The sequence below is a fragment of the Pelodiscus sinensis genome, chromosome 4 (genome assembly GCF_049634645.1).
Source record: "Pelodiscus sinensis isolate JC-2024 chromosome 4, ASM4963464v1, whole genome shotgun sequence".
Classification (NCBI taxonomy): Eukaryota; Metazoa; Chordata; order Testudines; family Trionychidae; genus Pelodiscus; species Pelodiscus sinensis.
This window is the reverse complement of record NC_134714.1, coordinates 65,499,817-65,525,840: the sequence shown is the minus strand read 5'-3', so window position 1 is coordinate 65,525,840 and position 26,024 is coordinate 65,499,817. Positions and strand designations below refer to the sequence as shown.

The 26,024-nt window shown below is 45.4% G+C and overlaps 1 protein-coding gene across 4 annotated transcripts in view; it reads right to left on the bottom strand.

Annotated features, from left to right (window-relative positions):
• Positions 1–26,024, bottom strand: part of LOC102448110 (mitogen-activated protein kinase-binding protein 1) — a 128,097-nt gene that overhangs the window by 55,787 nt on the left and 46,286 nt on the right. For all 4 annotated transcript variants that reach the window (XM_075927194.1, XM_075927191.1, XM_075927192.1 and 1 more), the window contains one exon: positions 362–424. In XM_075927194.1, the coding sequence (XP_075783309.1) occupies positions 362–424 (63 nt within the window). The remainder of the gene's footprint in view (positions 1–361; positions 425–26,024) is intronic.

Here is a 26,024-nt window from a genome sequence, read left to right as displayed (position 1 = left end):
GGCGTATGGAACTCTGACACCTGCTTGCCAACTAGACAAGTCAGTCAGTCCGGGTCCAAACTAGGGCTACACCTCAGGGAAAGAATAATTCAAGCCCAACAGAGTTCAAGTAAAACATCCTCCACGGAATGTAGTATTTATGAGATTCTCCCTAGCGATCATGGATAAAACCTTCTCCTCTAGGGCACAGACAGTAGTCCCATGCCAGTGACTCTTGCTTGGGGGAGTTTAGGACTCAGGGAGCACTGGGCGCCACTCCCCAGCAGCGCTTATAGTTCACTAGAGCCAGAAAAAGGACTCCCAAATTCAACTCTCCATTAACACAAGGCCAGCTGTCTGCGTATCTCTGAGCTTCACTCACCTGGAGCTGTTTACAATGTGATGTTGCTTATTTTTCCTAGGGTTGAAGAGCACAACGACACACCTAAAAGGAGAGGACAAAACAAAAAAAAAAGACGTTGACAGACCAGCCTCCGGGTATCACAATGTGCTCTATCCCCTCGTCCTTGGCAAAAGGAGAAAGGGCAGCCTGGCACATCTGTCCCACCCCTACCCAACTAGCTGGAAAACACAAAGGGAGGTTGGGGGATCATAACAAATCATTCCGCTGTGGAATGCCATAAATAATCACCTTTCCAGAAGCTCTGAATCTCTTACAACTCACAAGCCAGAAAGAAAGGAAGGTCAGTTAGGAACGTCAATGCGGCTGCCCCATGATTCTGTCCCTTCTCCTCAGATACAAGTGATCCTACATTCTGGGCACATGAGCAGTTCAGATTCTGCCCTCCTCTTGTCCCTGTACCTCCACCCAGGCCCTGAATGTCAGGGCAATGACTGGGACTAGCTCAGCATGGCCCCAGACAGGAATAATCATTGTGTGGCATGGCTCTTGCTAATAGCACAGACAAGACAGAAAAGGCCTCAGTTTGGACCAAAAGAATGTTAGCCAGAAAACAAGAGGCACGGTGCAAGAGCCCACTCGCTTGGAAGACAAATGAAAAAATAATTAGCTTCCTCTAGGGCTGTCAAGAAATCAGCCAGCAGGAGATATCTAGAAACAAACAGTGGTGACCATCTCCCCTTGATAATCAATATACATTATATATAATCACCTCCACCACTAGCTTAAGGTCCACCAATCTGGAGTAGCAGGAAAGGGGAAATTCCCCCTAAGATTACTGACAAAGCCAGGAGTCTCACCCTTAGTGTGTCTTGACAACTGCTGCCACACAAGACTGGGTATGTCCAGGATACATTCTTTCCCCTTCCCCACCCTCCACCAGTGAAAAACCCTCAGGATCATTTTCAACACAGGACAGAAATGAACACATCTCTGCCAGGGCCTCATCACATAACATAGGAGCAAAGGAACCAACCCAGTGAAAAGTCAGGCTCTCAGAATCAAAAGGCTTGCTACTGTCCAGGAAATATGACAATTCTTAGCAATAAGATGATCCTCCTTCTCAACTGGAGAACAATTCATTCCCTGCATGGAACTGTGCTAACAGCACCTTTAAAGAACTTGTGACGCGGCAGGGCAGCTCCCGAGAACTGCACTTCTTTCTTCCCCCTCTGAATTCCCCTCACTTGGTCTGACAGGGCTGCATGCCAGGAGCAGTGCAAGTTATGAAATGGAATAGACACCATCAAAAGGTGCAGACACTCCAACACCACAGGCCCATGGCTGCTGCCTGATGCTGTTGTACTCAATCAACATCACTGCCTCAAAGCAGACACACGCCACCATAGCTCACTGAAGCTTTAACCTCTAACTAACCAAGCTTGCAAATCATCAGCTTCCTCTGTTCCTTCCAGTGCAAGTTGCCACTCAATGTTTTCCTCCAAAGGTAGCCTGTGTGGCTTCTACACATTCTAGCCATGCCCAAGTAAAATACATCTGCTGTTCTGATCATACAGGCATGCACCAACATTCACTGGTCTATTAGTGGGGCAGTTCTAATGGTACAGGTAACCTGGGCAACCAGCAGTGAAAGTGTTTTAAGTGATTAAGAGTAAAAAGCACAGAAGGATCTAATTTAACCTGACCAGTCACACCAGTTTCAAGTCTGATCTACTCGCTTTGATTTCCACAGAATGTAAAGAAAGTAGGTGGTCTGTGACCCATTAACAATTCAGGGACAGTTAAGCCCTCATATTATGAGCCATGAAACAGTACATAAGCAGATGGGAAAATCCACCTAATCCTCAGCTTCCAGCCAATCAGAAAAACAAGAGAGAAATCCCACTGTACGAAGCAAGATAGGCTTAATGGACCAAAGTCATCCCTTGTGCAACGCAGAATTATACCCTGGAGAATTTTGGGTCCATTACGCTTTGGAGAACATTATGGAGAATTGAAGGTAAATGTGATATCCAGGTAGAATCACTTCTATGCAGCAGGTTTTAAGGTATTAAGTTCCTTTGTGTTATATGGCTAAGGACATTTACTTGAAAACAGGACCTTTGGGTATGTTCATACCTAAGCTACTACAGTGGCTACAGGGTGTCAGTGTAGACACCACCTATGCCAACAGGAAGGGTTCTCCCACTCACACATGTAATCCATCTCCCTGAGACATGGTAGCTAGTTTGATGGAAGATTAGCACTTTTTACACCAGGCATTAGGCCAGCATACCTACATTTCTCAGCTAGGTGCATTTTTCATGCCCCCTGAAGGTATAGCTATGAAATTCTAAGTGTATACTAGTCCTTTGCGTTTTCTCTAAGAAACAATCTAAAAATTAAAGACATGCAAGAACACAGCATGATCTAAGAACCAAGCAGGCAAATCAATAAATAAAGCATTTCCGAGAATAGACCAGTAAATGGGTGGGATCCTGGATTTTGCTGTTATTCTTAACCTATGCAACTGAGCCTGTAGTTATTTACGAACAACCTTAAGTCTTAGACCTCCAGAGGAGGCTATTCCCAGAGATTCTCTCTGCAGAACTTCCTGGCTGCTCCTTCTAACTCTTTTCCCTCAGAGAGGCTCAAACTCCTATGCTGAGGCAGCTGCTAACGAGTCCCGCCATCATGCCAGCCGGCTAGACAGTCAGCCAAATTGTTCCTGACCTTCCTACAAGGTTTTAACACCTAATAGGCAGTCACAAGCAGATTTTTTAAAAATAACTCCTAAGTGTATCCATCAAAATATGTGAGCACATACTCCCACCACACATACCCCACGGCCAGTTAGAAAGGAACACGGCATATCTTGTGCTACACTGCCAGAGGGCTGAATTGCACAAACGCTGTATTTCATGACAGTCCTGTCACACTGTTATAAAGACTCCACCCAACTTTTAGGCTGTTTTAACCAACAATGCAAATGAACTGAAGTTCATTATATGGCAGTGATGCATGTTACAAACACAAGCCTGGGAGCCAGAAAGTCCTGCATTCTCATCTGGCTCTCATTCTGAATCTTGCTGCAGCCTTAGGAACTTCTCTAGCCCCCCTCTACACTGGATTGCTGCATCCTTTCAAAAGGGTAAAAGTTGCAGTTAAAAGAATAATGAGTAAAGTGGCCACTGTGGCTACATTTACCTAGTTTCTGCTACCTGGCTCACTCTGTCTCCACACTGCAGTCCCTCCAACCCTAGGAGCACAGCATGTTGCAGTTTTGCTGAAGACCGTGTTCAAATGTCTGCCGGTGACAGGGGAGGGATCACGTGAGGATTACCTGTTCTGGTTCCCTCCCTCTGGGCCTGGGGCATCTGGTATTGGCCACTGTCGGCAGACAGGATACTGGGCTAGATGGACTTTTGGTCTGATCCAGTATGGCCGTTCTTATGTTCTTCAACAGCTTCCCAAAGCAGGGTTTGTGGAGAGCCTATAAAGTACTCAGTGACTGTGCAATCTACTAATAAAATACATTGCTCAAGTCAATACAGGAAAATAGAAATTGCTATACGATGACAGATCACTGGTCCACCATAAGATGACCTGGTCATCATTAATCCTGAGATATATCATTCAAGTTTGCCCTAATGAATTTCACTTTGTCAATAGTTCACAACAAGCTTCCATCTAGCATTCAGCATGTTTCATTTTTGTAAGATTCTGTTTGCTCAGTATTCTGCTACCAGTGGATGGAAAAATAGTGTTGATATTTTCCACACTTCATCCCCACTTCAGTTGGGTCAAGTCTATCAAACCATCACTTTTTCTAGTGCCCTTATCAGTTTCTGCTGATATTTCTCTCTGACATTTAAAAAAAAAATTCCCTAACAATTATATTTCTGAGGAAGACTTTCTACATGTGTCCCTCTGAAAGCTCACAGACACAGAGAAAACAAACAATAGATCTGAAATGCACTGTTTCCATGCAATGGAAGACTTACTCCACTGTCTGATGATTGTTTAAAAGGTCAACATTATTAACTAGCTCACTGATGATCATTTTAGCAGAAGTATTCAGCCACTCGACAACTGTGGGTGGCATTTACACAGATTAACTACATCACCTTCTCCTCCCAGTTTGAACACTGGTTTGATGTCAGAACCATTTATGAAACTATTTACTGCTGAGTGGCAACATTATTGCTGCCTACGTTGTGCCCCAACCAACTGGGTATCTAGCTTCTTTGCTGACTGGTTCCTAAGAACCGATTTTATTTCTAGGGCTAGGGCCTTACCATTCCTAGCAGCAACATGTAACCATGAACTTTGGCTTTAAAACAAAGAAATCAAAAAGTGCTTTGGAATAAAAAAGGTGTTATTTTGACACCTTGTTTTTTTCCAAAGGAGCCCTCATGTGAGGTAGTAATTGGTTCTTGAGGCACAGAAGAGTTGATACATCTCCATCACCAACAGGCCCTCTTGGAAGTCTCTTCCAGAGCCGCTGGACTTTCACCAGCAGAGATGGCAGGGAGCCACTTTGGAGTTGCTGGTGTGTAAGTGGGAGAGGCTGAGGCTGTTTATCGCCAACGTGCTGCCAAAAAACTCTCCAGACCTATTTGCATTGTGCACATTCTATGTGTACTGGGGATCAGTGCAAAAGAGGGTTATCATGAAATCTCCAGAGAAGAAACAGGCAGCTTTGGCAAAGGGAAAAAACAAAGAAGCCGTTTCCTCAGGTTAAATTTAGGAGTGGACTGGAAAGGAACCAGACGTCACTATCTCATTTACACACAGCATCTGACTCACCAAGTCACCAGCATTCCCCTACACACGCATACCATCTCCTCCCCCCATAAACATACACACATTTCTTCTTACTCTGCTCCTACCAGTCACACTTCTTTTTCTTCTTCCCAAATCCCAGTCTCCCTCCGTATTTCATTTCCTTCTCGTTATCCTCACATCTGTTCCCTAGCCATCTCTCTAGTCTCTGCTGCTGCCCCTTTTCCCAATTCTTCCCATTATTCCCCAAACTAATACAAAGCAGATTTCTGCAAGAAATCCATTTTCTTCCTCCTTCCCTTCCTGCCTACTCACCCCCACCCTGCTTAGGGTGTCTGAAAAAAAAAAAAAAATCAGACAATTATGGAGTTTCTTTCCAAAGCTATTCATCAACTCTGCTTTGCTTTATTTCGCAGGACAGAAGACTAGAGGAAGAGTCCATGGCACAAGTTCCTTCCTCCCAATCAAAGCCAAATCTGAACTGAAAACTAAAGTGGCAGAGAAGAAAGCAAGCTCTATTCAGACACCATTCAAACCCTAGCTCCTCCTGGCTCCTCTTTCTGAATATTATCCCCCTGCCCTCACACACTCCTGCAAGAGTAAATGAAGAGAACAAGTGGCCCCATTAATTTCTCACTGTTCACTTCTATGACTTCTTGCTCATTCACTGCTCTTCAGAGCACTCCCATCTTCCCCCGCCCCAACAAAGTATAATAGTTTCCTCCTTCACAAAAACACATCCCAAAGCCTTGATGAGAACCAAATTTTCCACCCTGTGCTCTGTGTCAGGAGAATCTTGATCAGATTAAGATGGTGTCAGTAAAAGCCCGTGATAATTTTCCATGTGGCAATATTCCCTGCCAACAAGTTTCTTTAATTCACGGCCAAAGCTGTGAGGGGGTTAGCTGTGATGGGTTGTGTCGTGGGGAGGATGTGCACGCACATCACATGTGAAATACCTATTCATCTATGTCAGTGAAAGGGAATTGGAGGGGAAGGGCAGATCTGTGGAGAGATTAAGCCATGGGAGTCACAGCATAAGCACAAGGTGCCCTGGAGCTCATTGCATCATATTAGTGGCGGGGAGATTTGCTGGCGGAGAATACAGGTTGAACCTCTCTAGTCCAGCACTCTCTGGTCCAGCAACATCTGTGGTCCAGCAAGTTAGCTGGATATTATCATGGGTGTGGCCAAGTTTCCCTCGTCCCATAAAATCTGTTTATAGCCGCAAGTCCTGGCTCTCAGTGTTCTGTGCTGTTATTTAGCTCTAATTTACACCTAAGCATCTTCTAAGAGGCCAGTAAGCAGTGGAAGCATTGATAATAGACAGGTCCCGTGGGTGCCAAACTAGAGATGTTAAATCCCTACCACCAAGATGGTTGCACCACAGAAGGGCTACAGTTAAATTCATGCTGCACACTTCTGAGACCAAAATAGATTAGCAGGAAAAAAACAGCTAAATAAGAAGGCTGGCACAAAACAAAGGGATTCATTGTATTTTAAAAGTTGCTAAGCTCATGAATTGGAGATTACATGTTGTTAAGCATGAGAATTGTGTGAAAGGGCAGTAAGGCTCCCAGAGGGAATGTATTGTTTTAAAAGTCTAGATGGCACAGCAGAGAACATCAGAGAGCAGGTCCTGCTCCATCTTCACCATATCTTCTGGTTGCATCTCTGAACCTGTCACAGCCTCATCTCAGCTTTGTCTGGACTGAACGTCTAGCAACTCACTCCCATCCATGCTCCAATCTCCCTTAGACACTGAACTAAGGCAGCTGAGGTAGAGACCTAGAGCTGTGAGTCTTCAGCACATTGACAGCACCAAAGCCCAAACACTTCTCACAAACTCTCCTAACACCACCTACCACACGCTGGCAAGAGGGGAAACCAAGATGGAAAGCAGTGGAAATCCACAGTAGGAGGCTACTGGGGAAGAGGAACAACTGCCCTACAACTCTCTTTGAGAACGCTCAGGGAAGAGCTGTGCAACCACACAGCAGCACCATCCACTCTTGCTGAAGTCAGCTGGCCTGCAGACCACCCCTCATGACCAAGCAGAGACACAGCAGAAGATAAGATTTAAAATAAGTCGTTTGCCCCACTTGTACCTGGAAAGGGAACATTCACCCATATCAGCCATTTTTGGCCCCAACAACTTGGATCTATCCGGCAGAAGGGTTTCCATCAGAACGTCACTATGTATGGTCACAAGATACATCCAACTGAAGGTGGCAGGCCCAATCATTCCCTAGCACCCTCGGCAATGCATGACCAGATACAGAAAATATGCCCCAGTGGGAAACGCCACTTTTTAAGCTTACATAAAACAGCGTTTATTTTTGGAAGCAGCTTTGGGAACCTCCTTCCTTTTTCCTCTAAGCACCTCAGATGACTGCCCCGCTAGCCTTGTGGGGAACCTCCTTGACTATGCTTACCCCTTCCCTCACCAGCCCTACTATTACAAAGAGCTACTCTTAGCAGCACTTCCAGACTCAATGGTAGATGCAAAGCTTTCTGAAAAAGGAAAGAAAAACACATACTTTGTAAGGGGAAGGCAGAGCAGAGATGATTTACAGGCCTTGCAGGGAGAACCCCTGCAAAGCCAAGGGCTGTCTCTCCTCTTCCCACCCTCCCTTCTTCTGCAGAATGTGCATAACTCATCCTCTCTCACCGAGAGCTCAGACATTTCCAATACGGGGGTAATGGAAAAATATTCTACATGATTTCTCTCTCTTCACCCCTTCCCTCCACTGGTTAAATGTTCCTTGTTCTGCTGGCTCATGGGATAGCACTCAGCTGCCTCTCCCTATAGAAATTGCTCCCTTTACCCTCATTGGTCAAATGATTTAAGCCAGAATCAAGGAATCATGAAAAATAACAAGAGTTTCCTTCTGGAATGCCAATTCACCTGGATGTTCCTGTAAAGTTCAGGCAGAATGAAAGCTGCACTTTTCTTCAAGATGACCATCAACACTACTATTGCCCCCATTACTGGAGAGGTTAAATATGTGCGTATGTAAATAGCTAGCTACAGATAAGAGGATGATGTTAAGAATATGTAGCACAGTTCCCAGGTTTTGTAGGACCAATAAACCTTCTCTCTGTGTACTGCAAACAGCTTGCACTAGCAACTCTAAGCAGTCCCTAATGAAATGCATACATCACAGGCTCTCTGTAAGTCCATCCAGCTATGCATCTGACCTCTGGGCCAGGTGGGACTGGTAATGGATATTCAGATGTGCAAGAGTCTCCCTTCAACTCCTATAATTAAAAAATGCTGTCATGGTAACAGAGCTATAAAGCAATAACGCCAAGTGGTTGTGAGAGTTTCATTATGCCAAGAGCAGCCAAGTGAGGGGGGAGGGTTATACCATAACCTCAGTCACTGAGTTTGCCTGGATTAGGTGTTACAAATATGAAACAACACTTTTAAACTGCCTAGCTGTGAAAACCCCTAAGGGCACGAAGTGGAAACAGAGGCCATACCAGCGGTCATGCTTTCCCCATCCACCGCTGAAGTTTCAAAGTCAGACAGAATAGATAGTCAGTGAAAAACCTCAGAGCAGAGGTCGTCTCCCCAGACTTGAAGCCCACAGCTAGGTTTCCGCCTAGCCTTGGGACATTCATACGCATGCATGCACAAAAAAGGGAAAATAGACTCAGATTCCACATTTTTCACAGAACAAATGCAGAGAAGAAGTTGAGTCCAGACACCTGTAAGGACGGTCTATGGCGCTTTGTACTCATCTGACATGAGACTAGTGAAGGGGAGGCTTTCTACCAAAACTCCAAGATAGGTCGGCACCTTTTCCAAAAGGCAGATGACCAGGCTGGGTTGTGTGTGACATGGATTAGCAGTGGTGGTGTGGACCAGCAAGAAAGAGAAAGGAGCTTGGAGAAAGTAGTGAAATTTAAGCCAGTTCAGCAGCTGAAAGTCATCACAATTCACACCAAGCTGAAAACTTTATACACACACAGTTTTCAGCATGGAAAACCATCTGGTTTTAATTGTAATGGCTCTATGCTGCCTAATCGCTTTGATCCAAATGCCTCCACCAGGGCACCTACCCTCACACCCCTTCCCTATTCTCTCTTCAGTAGCCCAACTGCTGTTTGTTCTCCCAGTGCTAGGCCCCCACCTCCTGCAGAAATGATTCCTCGGTGGAGCTTGGAGCAGGTCTGCCTGCAAATACCCCACCTCTGAAAGACAGTCAAATGTTAAAGAGTTACTTAAATTTCAAATAGGGAACTATGTGGCAATGTGTACGGCTGCATAATTCCAGAGGACACAGGACAATGACTCTCCACACACACGAACACATAAAAATCACACACCCTGCCCCGCCCACAGGTACAGGAAACATCCAACAATCAAACTTGCACCAAGTTTTGAAAACACATTTCTGCAACACTTACTCCCTCCCCACTTGAGGGATTTCAGTGCTATGTCAGAATACCTACCCAGGGAGCCATTGCACAGCATGAAAGGGGCGCTGTTGGGACCCACAATGACGGATAACCAAAAGACAAGTGACTTCAAGGCAAAGAGGACCACCCAGGCATTCAGTGTGTTGGGAGGGTGAGCAACAAGCTTATAAGAGTGAGACTTGGGAGGGTAAGAAAGGGAGACTCGGGCAGACCCATACCAATGCAGATGCTGTGGAAAAGGACAAAAGTTCCACTAGAAACAAACAGCAAGGATGTGACTGAAAGCAAAGCCCCGACGAGCTCTGTGCCAAGACTCCCACACCCTGCCCTTTAAATTCTAGGCGGGTTCCTATAGAAATTCTAAGGGCTGTGGGTTGGATAGAGCATTGTGCTTTCGAATCATTTGGAAATCTGCTGCCTCAATTCCCTGATGATTTCATCCAGACACAGACACATGAGCCTCAGCCTTTATAGACCTACCACCATACCAGCTTCAGGGACCTTGGAACAGCAGTTGACTCCTTGGCCCATCAAATCTTTCACAGGTATATAAGCAGCAAGCAGATGATCATCAGAATTTATGTTCTTAGCAGAAGGGCCGAAAATACAGTTTCAGGGGGAAAGAGGCTCCAGTGGGGGCAGCACCCAGGAGAAGCAGGAGAAAGTGAAACAAAATACAGGACTATGTAGCACTTTAAAGACTAACAAGATGGTTTATTAGATGATGAGCTTTCGTAGGCCAGACCCACTTCCTCAGATCAAATAGTGGAAGAAAATAGTCACAACCATATATACCAAAGGATACAATTTAAAAAAATGAACACATATGAAAAGGACAAATCACATTACAGAACAGAGGGGGGATGCGGGGGGGGGGGGGGGGAAGGAAGGTAAATGCCTGTGAGTTAATGATATTAGAGGTGGGGAAGGGGAGATGTCTGTGAGTTAATAGTATTAGAGGTGATAATTGGGGAAGCTATCTTTGTAATGGGTAAGGTAGTTGGGGTCTTTGTTCAGCCCCCTGAGGAGAGGAGAAAGTGAGCAGAGCTAGGGGAGAGGATGTGGTGAAAGCATGGGGAAAAAGCAAAGGGAAAGACTAATACAGGTGAGGGGAGACAGTGGCAAGAGTGGTAGAAGCTACAAATAAATCCATGTAGAAAAATCCGATTAGTCACCAACCAGGCTGCAACCAAACTCCGAGTTCCCTGGGAGTCAGAGTGACCTTTCCTCAAAGGGAACCAAACAGAGGTCCTGCCAGCCCCACTGAAGGGAGGCACGGAGTAGACTCCCATTTTGTACATCTGGCTTTGGATTGCAGGTTAGTGCTGCTCTGCTCTTACAAGGCAGGACAGGGCGGGTTTCTTAGCTCTGCACGGACCTGCAAGCTAAACAAGTTTTCCCTGCAGCGAAATTCCAAAGAAAAACATATCCTGACTGAACAGCAAGCCTACGCCTCTCCTGTTCCATTAGCAGGCATGGCCAGGGCATTGTGACTTTACAGCCCTGGGACACTGCTTTCTATGCAAACCAGAGTAAGGAGGGTGGGGTGGAGGGGAGATCCCAAAGCAGGTGCCTCAGGACGTAACTGCTTTACCACTACCAAGGGATGCAGCCAATATTAAAGAGGCATCAATCACAAGACGACTTACAAAGCAGTGTACAATTGAATTCTCTCTCTAATTTAATCTAATTAACCCACACAGGGAAATGGCTGGGGGAGGGGGACTGGCTTAGAGCCCCCTTACTGAATCAGTCTCCCTCCTTCCTCTCAGAATCTTCCCTGGAAGAGTAATGTGTGCTGGCAGACCCCTCCAGGATCCAATAACCAAGCTTTGCTCTTTATTCCGCACGCCGAAGCAGATGATAAAAACCCCACTGCAGCAAAGAAATTAGAGCAGCCCTTCCCCCGAATGCCTCCGTGAGCATTATTCCTGCAGCAGCTGTGCCCGAGCATCAGAGGATCAGCTTCCTCGAAAGCGCACACAGCCACAGAACCACTGGCCAAGAACAGCCCATGGCTCGTGAGGAAGGGGAGGATCAGAGAGCAGCCTGGATGCAGCAACAGCTTTGTGTATTATGGGCTCAAGCATTAAGCAAGGGGCCTCGGCTGTGTCAAACTCAGTTCTGCAAAAACAAACAACAGCTTTTGCCCTGTAGTGTGTATGTATTTGTCACATACAGATAAAGTATAAATAAAATGTACAGCTTCTTAGCACTTTTATTAGCAAAGGGGCTTCCCAAAACAAACATCCCCTCTGGCAGCAAGGGAAAACCCACTACCAGCTGCAGTGCCAGATCTTCCAAGAGGAGAGAAACTGTTGTTCACACTTGGTGAGGGGGATATTTGATTGGAGGTTTATGCATCAAGTTAAAAACTTGCCATTTATGTCAATGTTGCAAGAAGACACCGGGCTTGTCATGAGGTTCAGAGGGAGGGCGGCAGCTCAGCTCAGGCAGTTGGCAACTCCAAGTTTTATCCCAGGCTTAACCAGTTTTTTTCCTCTTCAGTCTTATGCAAGCTTAAAATTTGGCTCAAAAGCAAGTCACGTTGCCGCACCAGGCACTGGTTGCTAGGAGGCATCAATACACAGAAGATGCCAAATTCTTCCCAGGTAGGAGCGAAAACGGGCCACTACCTGTAAGCGAGCAGTTTTAGACATTCCTACTCAATTCCACCCCCGCGCACCCTCCCTTACACAAGCAACTAGAAAACTCTGAGCACTGCAGAGCATCATCTGCTTTATAAGAAAAAGCCTCTTGATTCAAAATAGCAGAGAGATTCCAAGCTTTGCAAATGCTGCTCTTCCAGCCAGAGGAAGGATAAGCACATGGACATGCAATAGCTTTCCAAATCTACCAATGCTTCCTACCTGCCCTGCTTCACTCCAGAGTCTAGTAGCCTCATTAAACAAAACAGCTGTGCTTTGCTCTTTCACTGCCATCCATTTATACAGATACTCAAATATAGCAAAATAATACAGGTTGTGGTGGGGGAAGGGAAATGGCATACATTCCATTTAGCTCATTCATTGGCTAATTGGGTCAAAGCCTCAGGTAATGAATTATGTGGGTTAAAAGTAACAGAACTTCCCACCAAATTTTCTTAATCAGTTTCGATCACTGGAAGCAGCTGTGAGTGGACAGCCACTCTCCCTGTTACTTAATGACAAGTTAGAGGGAAAAAATGCAGTAAGATAGTAGCAACAGGAGCTTAAGTCCAAGTGATAATTAAAAAGACTACACTAAAAGCTGTGCAAGTTCTGACATTTTGATTGGTGTAATATACACTACCACATGCTGCGTGAAAACAATATCAGCAGTTCATGAAGGAATAGTTAGTAACCTCTATATTTGGGGTGCCTGCTACTTTCCACTATAGGATATTTGTGTAACTTGTTTCTTTTAGAAGCTCTACACCTCTGCTGTTTGCAGCAGGTTTTTGAAATGCGGTCAGAGAAAAGCCCTCAGGCTTGAGAAGTGCCTTTTCTTTGTCCCAAGAAACTGAAAAATCCCCCTTTGCTTTCCTCTCACTTGTGTTCCTCAGCACATTTGGGCAGCAGAACAAAATTATAACTAAACGCAAACATTGAAGTGTCAGATTCACACTGCCAACAACTGTACTGGGAATGTCTAACTGTTGCCAGAAGGGCTGTAACAAGGAATAGGGGACAGCGGAAGCAAGACTTGACTCTTCCCAACCACCCTTCCAGCAGCACAACCAGAGCGGGGGTATGAGTGGTGGGAATGACAGAGAGAACATCAGGCCCCATGCAACTGCTGCCCCCCAGATTTAGAACATGGTAGCAGCAACCCGTGCCACTCTGAAATAAGAGCTTTCCTGAGTTACCAGCTAACCTATAGTTCAACCCCTTGTGCTGTAGACAATGATGCATGATGTGGTGTGGAGGTGAAGGAACTTACTAGTTACATGCCTTTAGTTTTTTTTTTTTTAAAGGAAAAAAGTAAGAAATTACATACAACTCTTTACCCTACCCCTCCCCCCTTCCAACATTTAAAGAATATTGCTTAGGTACAAAGTCAAGCACTCAGGAAATGAAGAATTCAAGTTGACAGTACAAGCTGGATTTCGGCCCCTTATGTGTATATATTATGGGACACTCTTTACACAGTCAGAGGTAACCTGTGGCCCGAGGACTGCATGTGGCCCATCAGGATTCTGTGTGCAGCCAATGAGACAGTTTGTTTACTGTTGCCCACGCACAGAGTTACAAGATTCTGCTAGTTTCCATCCACATGTTTTTTTCCTACAAGTATTACTAAAGTGACAAGCATTTAAAGCAAGGGTACGTGAAGTGAGGTGCGTGCCGATTGCATAGAACATTGCTGCTATGGTTCAATTGGGCACTCCACAAATTCTAAGTATGCAAGTGCAATTAGCAAAATGACCTATCCTGAGAGACCATCTTTGTTGCAACAATTTTGTGGCCCACTGAGATGAAGGAGGGCCACTTATGCAGCCCACTCGCTAGCCTAGGTGGCCCATCTCTGCTTTACATGATCACATATCATTTTTTGCCTCCAGACCCCTGCCTCCTTACACCTGGAGAGCAAACAAATGTTGTACAGTAAACTGTAAATCTGGCATTTCCTAACTTTTGACTGCACCCTGAATAGTTTTATCTATATTTTCCATGAAAGCAATAGGAATTAGCTGAACTGAAAGAAGAGAACGGCACTCAAGTGTAATGTGCCCTCAGGCACCACAATCAAGTGTACTTATACTGAAGTGCATGTGTGGTATAGACATGGCCTCTTTGGCAGCCTAATATTGTTGCCTAGTACACAAAGGATGCTCCAAGTTGTTGCACCTAGATATGGGAATTTCTAGTAGTGCCTCACAGAGATGACAATGAGGATGGAAGTGAACTTGCACAGACTCCCTCCAAGTATGACAAAAGTGAGGTCAACAAGTAGAAGCAGCGTCTGGGAGAAGTATACTGGTGCAGCATGCCTTCCACTGGGAGTGGGGGGGGGTGCCCATTCAAGTGTACCACACACTTGGCAGTTTTGGGGAAGCAGTCACAATAGAACTATTGCTACTGTTGGATTCTCAGATAGAAACCATGGGATGTAGTGCCTTTTTCCATCTATGTTTGGCCTCAGGCTACAACACTCCCTCTTGAATGCAGACCTCACCTCAGTGAACCACGCCTTTATAACCTCAGGCTGGATTACTGCATGCTACCTTTGAAAAGGATCCAGAAACCCCAGGTAGCACAGAATACGGAAGCTTGTCTCAAGTGAGGTGGGGCACTGTGAGTTCCAAATACCAGCAATGGAAGCTCTGCTGTGACTAGCTTTTCACATCATATAGAAGTTCAAGATGTACATCCAGGTCCCCTTCTTTCCATTGAACAGTTCGCGGCAGCTGCACCGGGACCCACACTTTCGGGGACCTTGCAGGGTCCAGCACAGCCTGGGGGATTACTGGGGGGCATGACACCGGCAGCAGTGGTCAGTCTGGACCGCACATTCATTAGTGTTGGCAGGAGCAGCATGAGGCAGAGCTTCCCAGCCCCAGACTCTCCCAGCTGGGTCGCCCCACTTTCATCACAGCAACAGGAAGTAGATGGATGCAGCTGGGAGCTGGGCTCAGGGCAGCACAGTGGGCTGGAGCCAGGTCATTCCACTTCATGATGTCACAATGAGTATGGGGGGAACCCCTTGTTGCTGGTGCCTGATTCCCCAGTAATCTCGAGTCACATTGTTTGGGGGAGGAGGAGTAACAGTGGTGAAAGGGGGTGGAGCATGGATGAGAAGCGGCAGGAGCAGGGCAGGGCTTGGGGGAACGGGTGGGACAAGGACAGAGGTGGGCTGTACTGGGCCCCAAACCTCCTAAAGATAGAGCTGCGTATACTCCTACATGCCCCAAAAGGCATGAGATTTGTCTCTGGCTCACCACAGCAGTCATGTTCCATTCCACCGCTCATACTCTTTTGTCCTGGGGGTAAATGTCTCAATACAGGCAGTGGCAGTGAACTCTCAGTGAAGGGCTCATGCCCCTAGAACATGCTCCCTCCAGCAGTGTGACAGCAGCCAGGTCCCATAAGCCGTAGGGTCCAGTGCAAGGAACAATCTCTTTGGTCAAGCTCTTACTGTCCCTGTTTAGTTTACTAAATGGTTTGATTTTTCTCCTCCTTTTTCCGGTTGTGCAGCGTGGGGGGGGGGGGGGGGGGAGAATGTTCTGGCCTTTACATTGCAATTATGATACCCTATTCTTTTGTAATTTAGAATTTATCAATTTAAGGCACTCAGGTGCTTGGATTAACTACACTTTTTTAAAATAAGCAGCTCTTTAGAAATGAAAAATGGACACCCAACAATCAGAGATTGATGGGAAAAGCTGAGAATCTGATTTTAAAGACTGGAATGCATTTTCCCACTGGCAGTCAACGTGATGAGTTCTTCCAGCAACATTAAGGGGTGAATACCATTGCTTCTTTTACCCATCTGCCTCAAACTCTACACTGAATGAGACGATGGTTAAAGTGGACGAATTCACAGTGGGTCAGCAAAGCAGTACTTCCTTCTGAAGAGGTGCCTTATGAGGATACAGAATCTAAGCTTCAATTTAAAAAAAAAAAAGATCGTATAACTCAGGCTCTGAAGACAAGCCTAAAAATGGAAATTAAGTATAAACCCAGGCAGAGACATTGGTCTGAATCTGCAAACAGGATGAAATAATAGCCCAGAGAAGTGTGGAACTGAACCTGATCCTTTTGAGGGCTCTATCCTTGTATCTAGGTCAGGGAAGGCAGCACTGTGTCATGTGCCTCCCTGTTCCTTCCTCACTCTGCAATAACCTTTCTTCTAGTCACTTGTCCTCCATCCAGGTCCCCATTTAGTCCTCCCCTCCCAGGACCACAATGATCACCAGGACAACAGTCCAAAAGCCATTTCCAGATGGTTTTCAGCCTCAGCCCAGGCTCTGTGCTATCATCTCAGGAACTAGCAAAGGAACTCAGGGCTCCCACACTACCAGCTTCCAGCCTAGGGACCCCATAACCAGCAATTAAAGTCCTCAATCCCCGCTGTGGTTTCCAGGAGCCCTTATCTTCTCTTTCCTGCTTCTGGTTCACTACTAGAGCTAACTCTATTCCACTTGGCTGCTTGACCCTCCTTCTCTTTAGGCTAGACTCCTTACTCCAGCACAGGAGCTAAGGGCTTACACTCTCCCTGGACGTCCTTCCTGTCCTTAATGACCTCTCACACCTTAGGTAGTGACTGCAGCCCCTTCCCCTGCAGCCTCTTTCTGCTCTTGGCCCTTGACCCTTGCCCTACCCAAGTTGAGCTTCACTCTCGGTTAACCCTGGTTCTCCTCCTCAGGTGACCTAATTGGCCTCTGCAACCCTCATTAACCTTATCTGGGGTGTGCACCTCAGCACAAGGCCGCTACTCAGAAGTCTAATGATTGTAATTTAAAATGTCAACATTCTTAACTATTTCTCTGGAAAGATCACTGAGAGTAGAGAGACCTCTTCTAGTATCCCAGGTGGGTCAAACTTGGCTAGTGGGCAGCAATAGAGAGAGAACATTGAAAGAGTAAAGGAGAGTAGAGCAAGGCAACTTATTGTGAGTTCCTTTTCTTTCAGCACAAATATACTCCCCTCTCTCTGCTGTCTAACTAAAATGGGTGGGGAAGGGGAAACGAGGAGGTGGAAAACAAATGTTCCAGATTCATTCCAACAGATATTTTTTTCCGGGGGGGAATCTGGCAATTTTTCTTCATCTTCTTGGCCAGAATCAGACTATGAAACCTTGTGTTATTCCTTCTTGGCACAGAAAACAAAACAAAGAGGTGAGCCCCAAGCCCAGTTGCAGAAATGACTCTTTATTTCCAAATGTGTGCGTTTATAGTCTGAATAAAGGGGCCTCCTCAGCTAGCAGCCTGACCCTTCCATGGTGCCAGGCAGAGAAGTCTCCCCAGATGATGTCTCGGAGCGTAACCGCCCAAAGCAATAGATTAATTCACAGCAGACCAGAGTCCCTGCAGGCGGGTCTAACCCAAGGGAAGAGGATGAAAGCTGCCTCTACGGCGATTGGAGTACCCTGCACTACCTGAAGGCAGGGTTGTTGCCTCTTAGAATGTGTTTCTATCAGGTCTTTACAAGCCACCATGTTCTGCTCAGAATGGAATCTTACAACCTAAGGCCAAGGGCACAGAACAACTGCAGATGTCAGCCCCTGAAGAACTGCTGAGCGCACAGGCTACGTCTACACTGGCCCCTTTTCCGGAAGGGGCATGTAAATTTCATGAGTCGTAGTAGGGAAATGCGCGGGGGATTTAAATATCCCCCGCGGCATTTAAATAAAAATGTCCGCCGCTTTTTTCCGGCTTTTAAAAAAGCCGGAAAAGAGCGTCTACACTGGCCCCGATCCTCCGGAAAAAGTGCCCTTTTCCGGAGGATCTTATTCCTACTTTGAAGTAGGAAAAGCGGCGGACATTTTTATTTAAATGCCGCGGGGGATATTTAAATCCCCCGCGCATTTCCCTACTACGACTCATGAAATTTACATGCCCCTTCCGGAAAAGGGGCCAGTGTAGACGAGCCCACACAGGCTATATGTCAGGCGAATCCCAGCAGCTTCAAGAACAGCCCCGATTCTACCTGAGATGTGGAATCCAATTCTCCCTTACCATGCAACTTGTGCTGTCATTTCCACCAGAGCAAAATACTCCCATGTCAGAACAGTGGCATTTTGCACATGTGTAAATGACTACCCAAGGTGAAGAGCCAGAGAGAATCAGGCTTCTTGTTAGTGCCCAAGGTATTTCCAAGGCTGCTCTCAGTGTGTCATCTAATGTCAGCACCAAGCACAGGTGAGGGAAACTATTCTGAAGTGGAACAGGAAGGCTGGTCACCTCATAGTTTGGTCAGTTTCCAGATTACACTTGCAAACTGGGGAGAAGACAATGATATTGGGATGTCAGAAATAGCTATGAGGTATGGCATATGTCCAGTGTGTCTGCCCATATTACTAGCTGATTTGGGTGAAAGGAGACATATGTCCAGGAATACAGAGATGCCTAATCTGATCTCCCTGACATATCCCTGAGGAGAGAGAAAGGATAGCGCAATCTTCAAACCCCTTTATGAACTCCATCCAAAAACTCCTGTATTGGCAATGCCAGAGTCCCCATCAAGGTTAAGCAATAGTTGCCTTCAGTTTGGTTAAAGGGCATTTTTCCCTGTATGACTGATTCTCTATTGTGTGCTGCTCGTTGTACAATTATCTATACACCAGAGAAAACCACAGTTAAAATATTCCAAGGGTTTCCAGATGGGGATGGCTGGGAAAGATAGACCTATAAGGCTGAGCCTATGTGCAACAGGAAGAAGAATTTGGGAGCAAACCAATAACCAACCACTTCTGGGAAAAAAAAAAATTCACCCTTTCAGCTTCCAGGGGGATTTACCACTCAGTCATCTGAGACAGCTCCACACGTGCGGAGCAGATTTCTGGCTGGAGAAATGCTGACTTTGGCTGATTCGCTCACCCTTCCCTCTTCTTAGCTGTGACACAGATTGCTGTCATCTTCCTGTTGGGTTATAACTTGTCCCTGGATTAGTGGGAAGCAGAACCTGGACGGCCATGATTTAAGAGGGTTATCCAAGTTCAAAAGGCTTGCACTGAGTAATCCACACCACGCCAGAGTGAGAGAGATTTTGCCCCGCTCACTCCTTGCACAACCCAGTCTGGCATGTGAGTTTATCTAGCAAGACAATCCTGCACCATCAGAGTCCAATGTGCCTGGAGCAGCAGTGACAAAATGAAATTTGACCCAAGAGGGCATGTGGCATTCCACTGCTAACTATGGGACACAGCTCCCACCTCCAAGGAGTAATTGTCATGCAACATAATCCAAGGTGAAAAAGCAGAGACAAAAGAAGCTTTGCTCCTATCTAAATAGCTCTTGCTGAAAAGCAGCAGCAGACATGTATTAATATTTTCCTGACTTGCTCATTTATTTCCTTCCCATCTGTGATCATAGAATCATAGAAATGTAGGTCCAGAGGGGACAGACCCCCTACAGAAAGGCAAGATCAAGAAATGTGAAGTGTTTGCCTAACCTCTTCTGAAAAGCCTCCAAGGATGGGATTCTACAACCTCTCTTGGTAAACTGTTCTCATGCTTAATTAGCCTGATAGGTCAGAAATGGTTTCTTACTATCTAACATAAATCTCCCTTGCTGCAGACCCAGCCCATTTCTTCTTGTCCTATCTTCAGTGGACATAGAGAATAACTGATCATTGTCCTCTTTGTAACAGCCCTTAACATATTGAAAGACTTATCAAATCCCCCTGCTTATTCTTTTCTCAAGAGTAAACTTGGCCATTTTTTAACCCTTCCTCATAGGTCAGGTTCTCTATACCTTGAAACATTTTTGTTGCTCTTCTCTGGACTCTTTCTAGTTTGCCCACATCTTTTTTCTGAAGTGTGATGCCCAGCACTGTACATACTATTTCAGTTAAGGCCTCACCCAATGTCGACTAGCGCAGGATAATTACCTCCTACTTCATGTGTAAAACACTTCTATTAATCGCAATTGCATCACATTGCTGTCTTATAGTCGATTGGTAATCTACTATAATCACTAGGTCTTCTTCACTGGTTGGCTAGCTACCCAGCTAGTCTCTGATCTGTAGTTCTGCATTTGATTTTTCCTTCTTATGTGTAGTATTTTGTACTTGCCTTTAGTGAATTTCATTTTGTTAAGAACATAATGGCCATACTGAGTGAAACCAACAGTCCATCTAGCCCAGTATCCTGTCTGCTGACAGTGGCTAATACCAGATGCCCCAGAGGGAGTGACAACAGATAATCCTCACGTGATCCCTCCCCCTGTCACCCATTTCCAGACAAACAGACGCAAGGGACACCATTCCTACCCATTCTGGCTAATAGCTATTGATGGATCTCTAACCTCCATGAATCTATCTAACTCTTTTTTGAACCCTGTTAAAGACCTAGTCTTCACCACATCCTCTGGCAAGGAGTTCCACAGGTTGACTGTGCGCTGAGTGAAGAAAAGCTTCCTTTTGTTCATTTTAAACCTGCTGCCTCTTAATTTCATTTGGTGACCCCTAGTTCTTATATTGAGGGAATAAGTAAATAACTTTTCCTTATTCACTTTTTCCACTCCAGTCATGATTTTATGGACCTCTATCATATCCCCCCTTAGTAGTCTCTTCTTTTTTCTAAGATGAAAAGTCCAAGTCTTTTTAATCTCTCTTCATATGGGACCCATTCCAAACCCCTAATCTTTTTTGTTGCCCTTTTCTGAACCTTTTCCAATGCCAATGTATCTTTTCTGAGATGAGGCAACCATATCTATATGCAGTATTTAAGATGTGGCCATACCACGGTTTTATGTAGAAGCAATAAGATATTTTCTGTCTTATTCTCCATCCCTTTTTTAATCATTCCCAACATTTTGTTTGCTTTTTTGACTGCTGCTGAATACTGCGTGGATATTTTCAGAGAACTATCCACAATGACTCCAAGATCTCTCTCTTGAGTGATGGTAGCCAAATTAGTTCCCATAATTTTGCATGTATAGTTGGGATTATTTTTTCCATTGTGATTTCAGACCAATTCTACAATTTATCAAGATCATTTTGAATTCTAACACTGTTCTTCAAACTGCTTGCAATTCTTCCCAGCTTTGTGTCGGCTACAAATTTTATAAGCACGCTCTTCACTTCATTATCCAAGTCATTAAGGAAAATACGGAGTAGTGTTGGACCCAGGACAGACCCCTGCAATACCCCACTAGACCTATCCTCCCAGTTCAACAAGGAATCACTGATGACTACTCTCAGAATCGTATTTCAACCAGTTGTACATCCACCTTATAGTTAATCTAGAACACAATTCTGGTTTCCTTATGATATTGTCATGTGGGATTGTGTCAAAAGCCTTATTAAAAACACGTCTCTATATCATAGCTACTGCTTCCCCTTTATCCACTAAGCCAATAACCCTGTGAAAGAAGGAAATTAAATTGGTCTGGCATGCTTTGTTCTTGACAAATCCATGTTGGCTATTTCTTCTAATCCTATTATACTGTAGATGCTTACAAACTGATTGATACGGATTGTTCATTTGTTTTAGCATCTTTCCAGAAATTGAAGTTAGGCTTCACCTCTCCTACTCAAACGAACCATAGCTCATCTCAGCATGCCTCCTTACTAGAACACATCCCATTACGGAGGAAACAAAAGTTTTATTGTTAATGCCATTTGTGCAGCCAGGCATTCATCTCCAGGATGTGTCCATCACCGCTTGGGTCCCTTCCCTCAGCTGAAAGGATGGATAAGGTAAAAACCTCTGATGCCTTCAGCCTCCCTTTCACAGCCCTACAGTCACTGCTGATATGCTCAGGATCATGCCTGGCAGTGTCATTAGTGCCCCTCTGAATGAGAATTGTGGGGTAATAGGCAAAGGGAGAAATGAGCCTCAATAATATTTCTGAAATGCCATGGATATGGGCTCCAGTTAGGCAACACACTTCCCAGGACATTAGGTCAGGTCAGCAGATGAAAGTCTCTTTCCACCTTAGAGGAAGCCCTGGCCCACCACTATCCTAGGTTTCCTTCTTTTGGGTATGGTGGCTGTTAGTCTCCTAGTCTTGCAGGTAGGGGACTCCTCTTTCACAGGAACTGGGGTCTGCTCTGTGCCTCCTATTGCCAGTACAACATACTGGTTCTTAACCTTGATGGAAAGGTGACCAGGGAGCAGGTGGTGTGAATCAATGTCTAATGACCATTTCAGACAGCAACCAGTCTCCTACCCACAGAACAACCGGTTCTTCCTTCTCTGGTGCTGCCATAGTTATCTATAGTTGGCTAGCTTCTTCCATCCTGGACATCTTCACGTGCATCTTTTCAATGAAGCCCTATGCAGAAGAGCCACCTCGTCCTGTAGCTTACCTGCTTCCTGAAGGACTTAACCTACAGGCATCTTCCACGCCCGGTGGTTACACCTGCCTGGCTTTCACCAGCAAAGACAGACAGGTCACATTCTCAGTAAGTCAAGACCAGGTAGAAGCTTCCAATGGCAGGAGCACTGTTTGGCGAGGGTCCCGCCAGTGCAAGCAGAGAAGAACAAACAGTGCTGTTGGCGAGATTTATTCCCCCCCCCCCCCCCACACTTCACGTTAATCCCTGCAGAGTATCTGTAAACTAACAAAAAACTCTCCCTGCCTTCCTCTGCTGGCAAACTATTGGTCTCCCTGCTGCCTTCATCTCACCCGACACTGGGTGCCAAAAAACATGGGCAATTCAGCATCTGCACAGCTTCCGAATGAGGTTTCTGGATCATTTGTTTAGTGAATTTAGTATTGTACGTGCATCTCAAAGGCTGCGGGTCTGTGTCTGCATTAGCCAAGACAAATTGTGTGAAAGCTCACAAGATAATGAATTCAATGCACCTTGGTAGTAATTCACTGTTCCAGTCCTGCATCTTTTCTTGAGCAGAAGCTGCCACGCACATATCAAGTGACACATGGGGTGAGGGAGGTTCACTCTTTTGTGTGAGGAGGGTGGTAGATGTGAGAAAATGTTCAAGTTGAGACCAGCTAACTCCTTACACCTGTTACCCACTACAGCTTTGAACTCAACTTCTCCCAAAGAGACAGTATAATGCAGTGATGGGCAACCTGCAGCCCACTGGGGTTCTGTGTGTGGTCTGCAAGACATTTTGTTTATTGTTACAGGGTTGCCAGATTCCACTGGTTTCTGTTTGTGTACGTTTTTTCCCTACCTGTAATGCTTAAATGACACATGTAAAGCCAGGGTTCATGTAGGGAAGTGCATGCTGACCGCACACAAAATTGACTGTAAGAACCACATGCTCCTTCTGCATCCAATCAAAGTGCTGCTATAGTACCATTGACACATCTCTTATCCCTGGAGACAGCCTTGGTTACGAAAATCTTGCAACCCACTGAGATGAAGGAGGGCCATTCATGTGGCCCACTCACTAACTTAGGTTGCCCATGGCTGGAGTATTATATTAACCCATATGCCCCGCATCTCTGTCACAGCAGCAGCCAATTGGTAATCAAAGCTAATAGAGCTGAGTAGATCATAGAAGTGCTTCCTACTTATCAGGACATGGTGTGTTTAAAGGGCTCAGCAATTGGAACAGCACAGCACTTTACTACCCACTACCACAGGCTACCCTGGACAAAACAGAAGTCTACCAAAGCGCTGTCCATGCTTGCTGACAATTCAGCTGTTCCCTGAAGCAGGTAACGGAGTTGTCTGAATGGAGCAGAGGTTCATGACCGACTGTGAGCCAAGAAGAGGGGTTAAGAGTGGATTTTAAAAAAGGAGAAGTAAAACGAGTCACTTGGTCACGCAGCCTCACAAGCTTTTGAAAACAAACACCAAAGAGCTGACTCAAGTCCTCAGAGCATCTGGCCTGGAATTCAAACGGACAGATATATTCCCCCCTTTCAAAACATTTTTTTTTACACTAGCCATCAGTAATCTCAGAGGATTTTCTTAGCTTTGTTTCCTTTCTTGTTTCCAGGAGACCGAACCACTGCTAGCTACTGCAAAAATGAGAAGCCAGAACGAAAGAGGGGCAGAGGAAACTGTCAGAAGACAAACCAAAAAGGGGACATAAAAACAGGTTCTCGCTTGCCAAAAAAATCCAAGACGTTTTCCCCTTTCAGCTCACACTGCCACTTGCCATACAACAAACCGCACAGATGTAAGTCAAGTTAAACTAATGCGGGCTTATTTCTCTTACACTCTTGTCAGCACAAGACCAGGGTGGCATAGGAGAGACCTTCCAAGAAACCAGATAAAGTACATCCCCCATCTATTCGGGCCTCCCCAAGCAAGACTGCTTTAATTGCATTTAGACCCTACACACAGACCTCTGGAATGGAATGAAAGCATCCCAGCCAACAAGAGCCAAACCAGAAAGAAAGCAAAACACATGCGCTATGCACTTGGGGCTAGAAGGCTCAGTGATAAGTTAAGAAGGCTCAGTAGGATCTGGGCTGGATTAAGGCAAAAGGCCGAGAATTCTGATTCCACAGTGAGAAGGACCAAGAGGCAGTCAGGCAAAGGAAGGGGAGCAAATGTCAGGACTAAACACAACCAACTGATATGGAGACCTGTTGAGGCAGATTGAGCTTCTTCTGTCAGGAGGAAGGTCAAGGGCTCAGCAGTCTGTTTTGGTCAGAAGTTAGTGTGGTGCTTCCAGTCTGATCTCTAATGAAAGTACAAAGCTGCTACATAAAAATTGGTCCCTTACTGGAAGAGCAGGGAATTTGCATCTCAGACCTGGGATATATCAGCACATTTGTACAGTGCTGAGTACACCACTGGAATATTTGGAGCGCAGGTGAATGCGTGCTGGAGGTGCAAGCCAGCTGCCTCATACATGGCTCTAGCTAGTGAAATCGATGTCCATTTGAAAGGCAACACCATTTGGCAAATTCAACCAAGCAAAAATAAGATCAAGATAGTGATGCCAGGCTCTCTGCCAATGGCCCAGAAGGGAGAAATCCCCTGGGAACAAGAATGGAAAGTAACAACAAAAAACTGAACTCGCAGTCCCAATTAGGTCTGCAGTCTATTCCCGTGGTGTGTTTTGAACTTATAACAAACCCTAGGGCAAGCTAGGAACAAATGATTGTCTTGACAGTGCCAAATCACATCAGCATCACAAAACAGCCAAGCTATTGCATGCAAACAGTGATGCAAATAAACCATTCACGTTGCTAAACACACAACTGGCCTAAGCATCTTGCTGAGGACCTATGGTGCTATTAACAAGTAAGAACAAGGAGTCCTATGCAAAGGCCTAAGAAACTGAATAACTTTTTAATTACCCAGAATAATCTCCACGTGTCCTTACACATCTGATAGAACAGAGAAGGCAGATTCTTGGCAAGCGTGAGCTTCTCACAGCAGATCACTAGTAACAAAATTAGTTTATTTTAAGCTGTAGAAGAGCCAAAAAAAAAAATCTGTGCTTGTGCGCCTCTCTCCCTCTCCCTCTGCGTGTGTAAGTAAAATATGGAATATTGGGGGGGCGGGAAATATGCAATGGAATCCATTTGCCTGGGTTCTGGGGGCTTTCGGATGAGGAACACAGATCTGTACTTGGATGCAGATCTCAAACGGCAGACAATTTAAAAACAAAAGAGCTCTTTTAAATAAATGAAACACACATTACAAGACTTAAACAGGTTCCAGAGCAACCCCAGGACTTCTGCCTCACAAGATGGCCTTTACACCATTAGAAGTCAGGCAATTTAGGTGCATTCAGCTGTGCATGCCCTCAGGCTGCCTCTTGCACCCAAGAAAAGCCCCTATGAAAGTTATTTTGCCTGTTTATATAGCAGCATATGCTTACAAGGTGTTTTACAACAGATAATGAGTGCTAAACACAGACTGGAATTCCAGTCCCCCAAGGGCTCCCA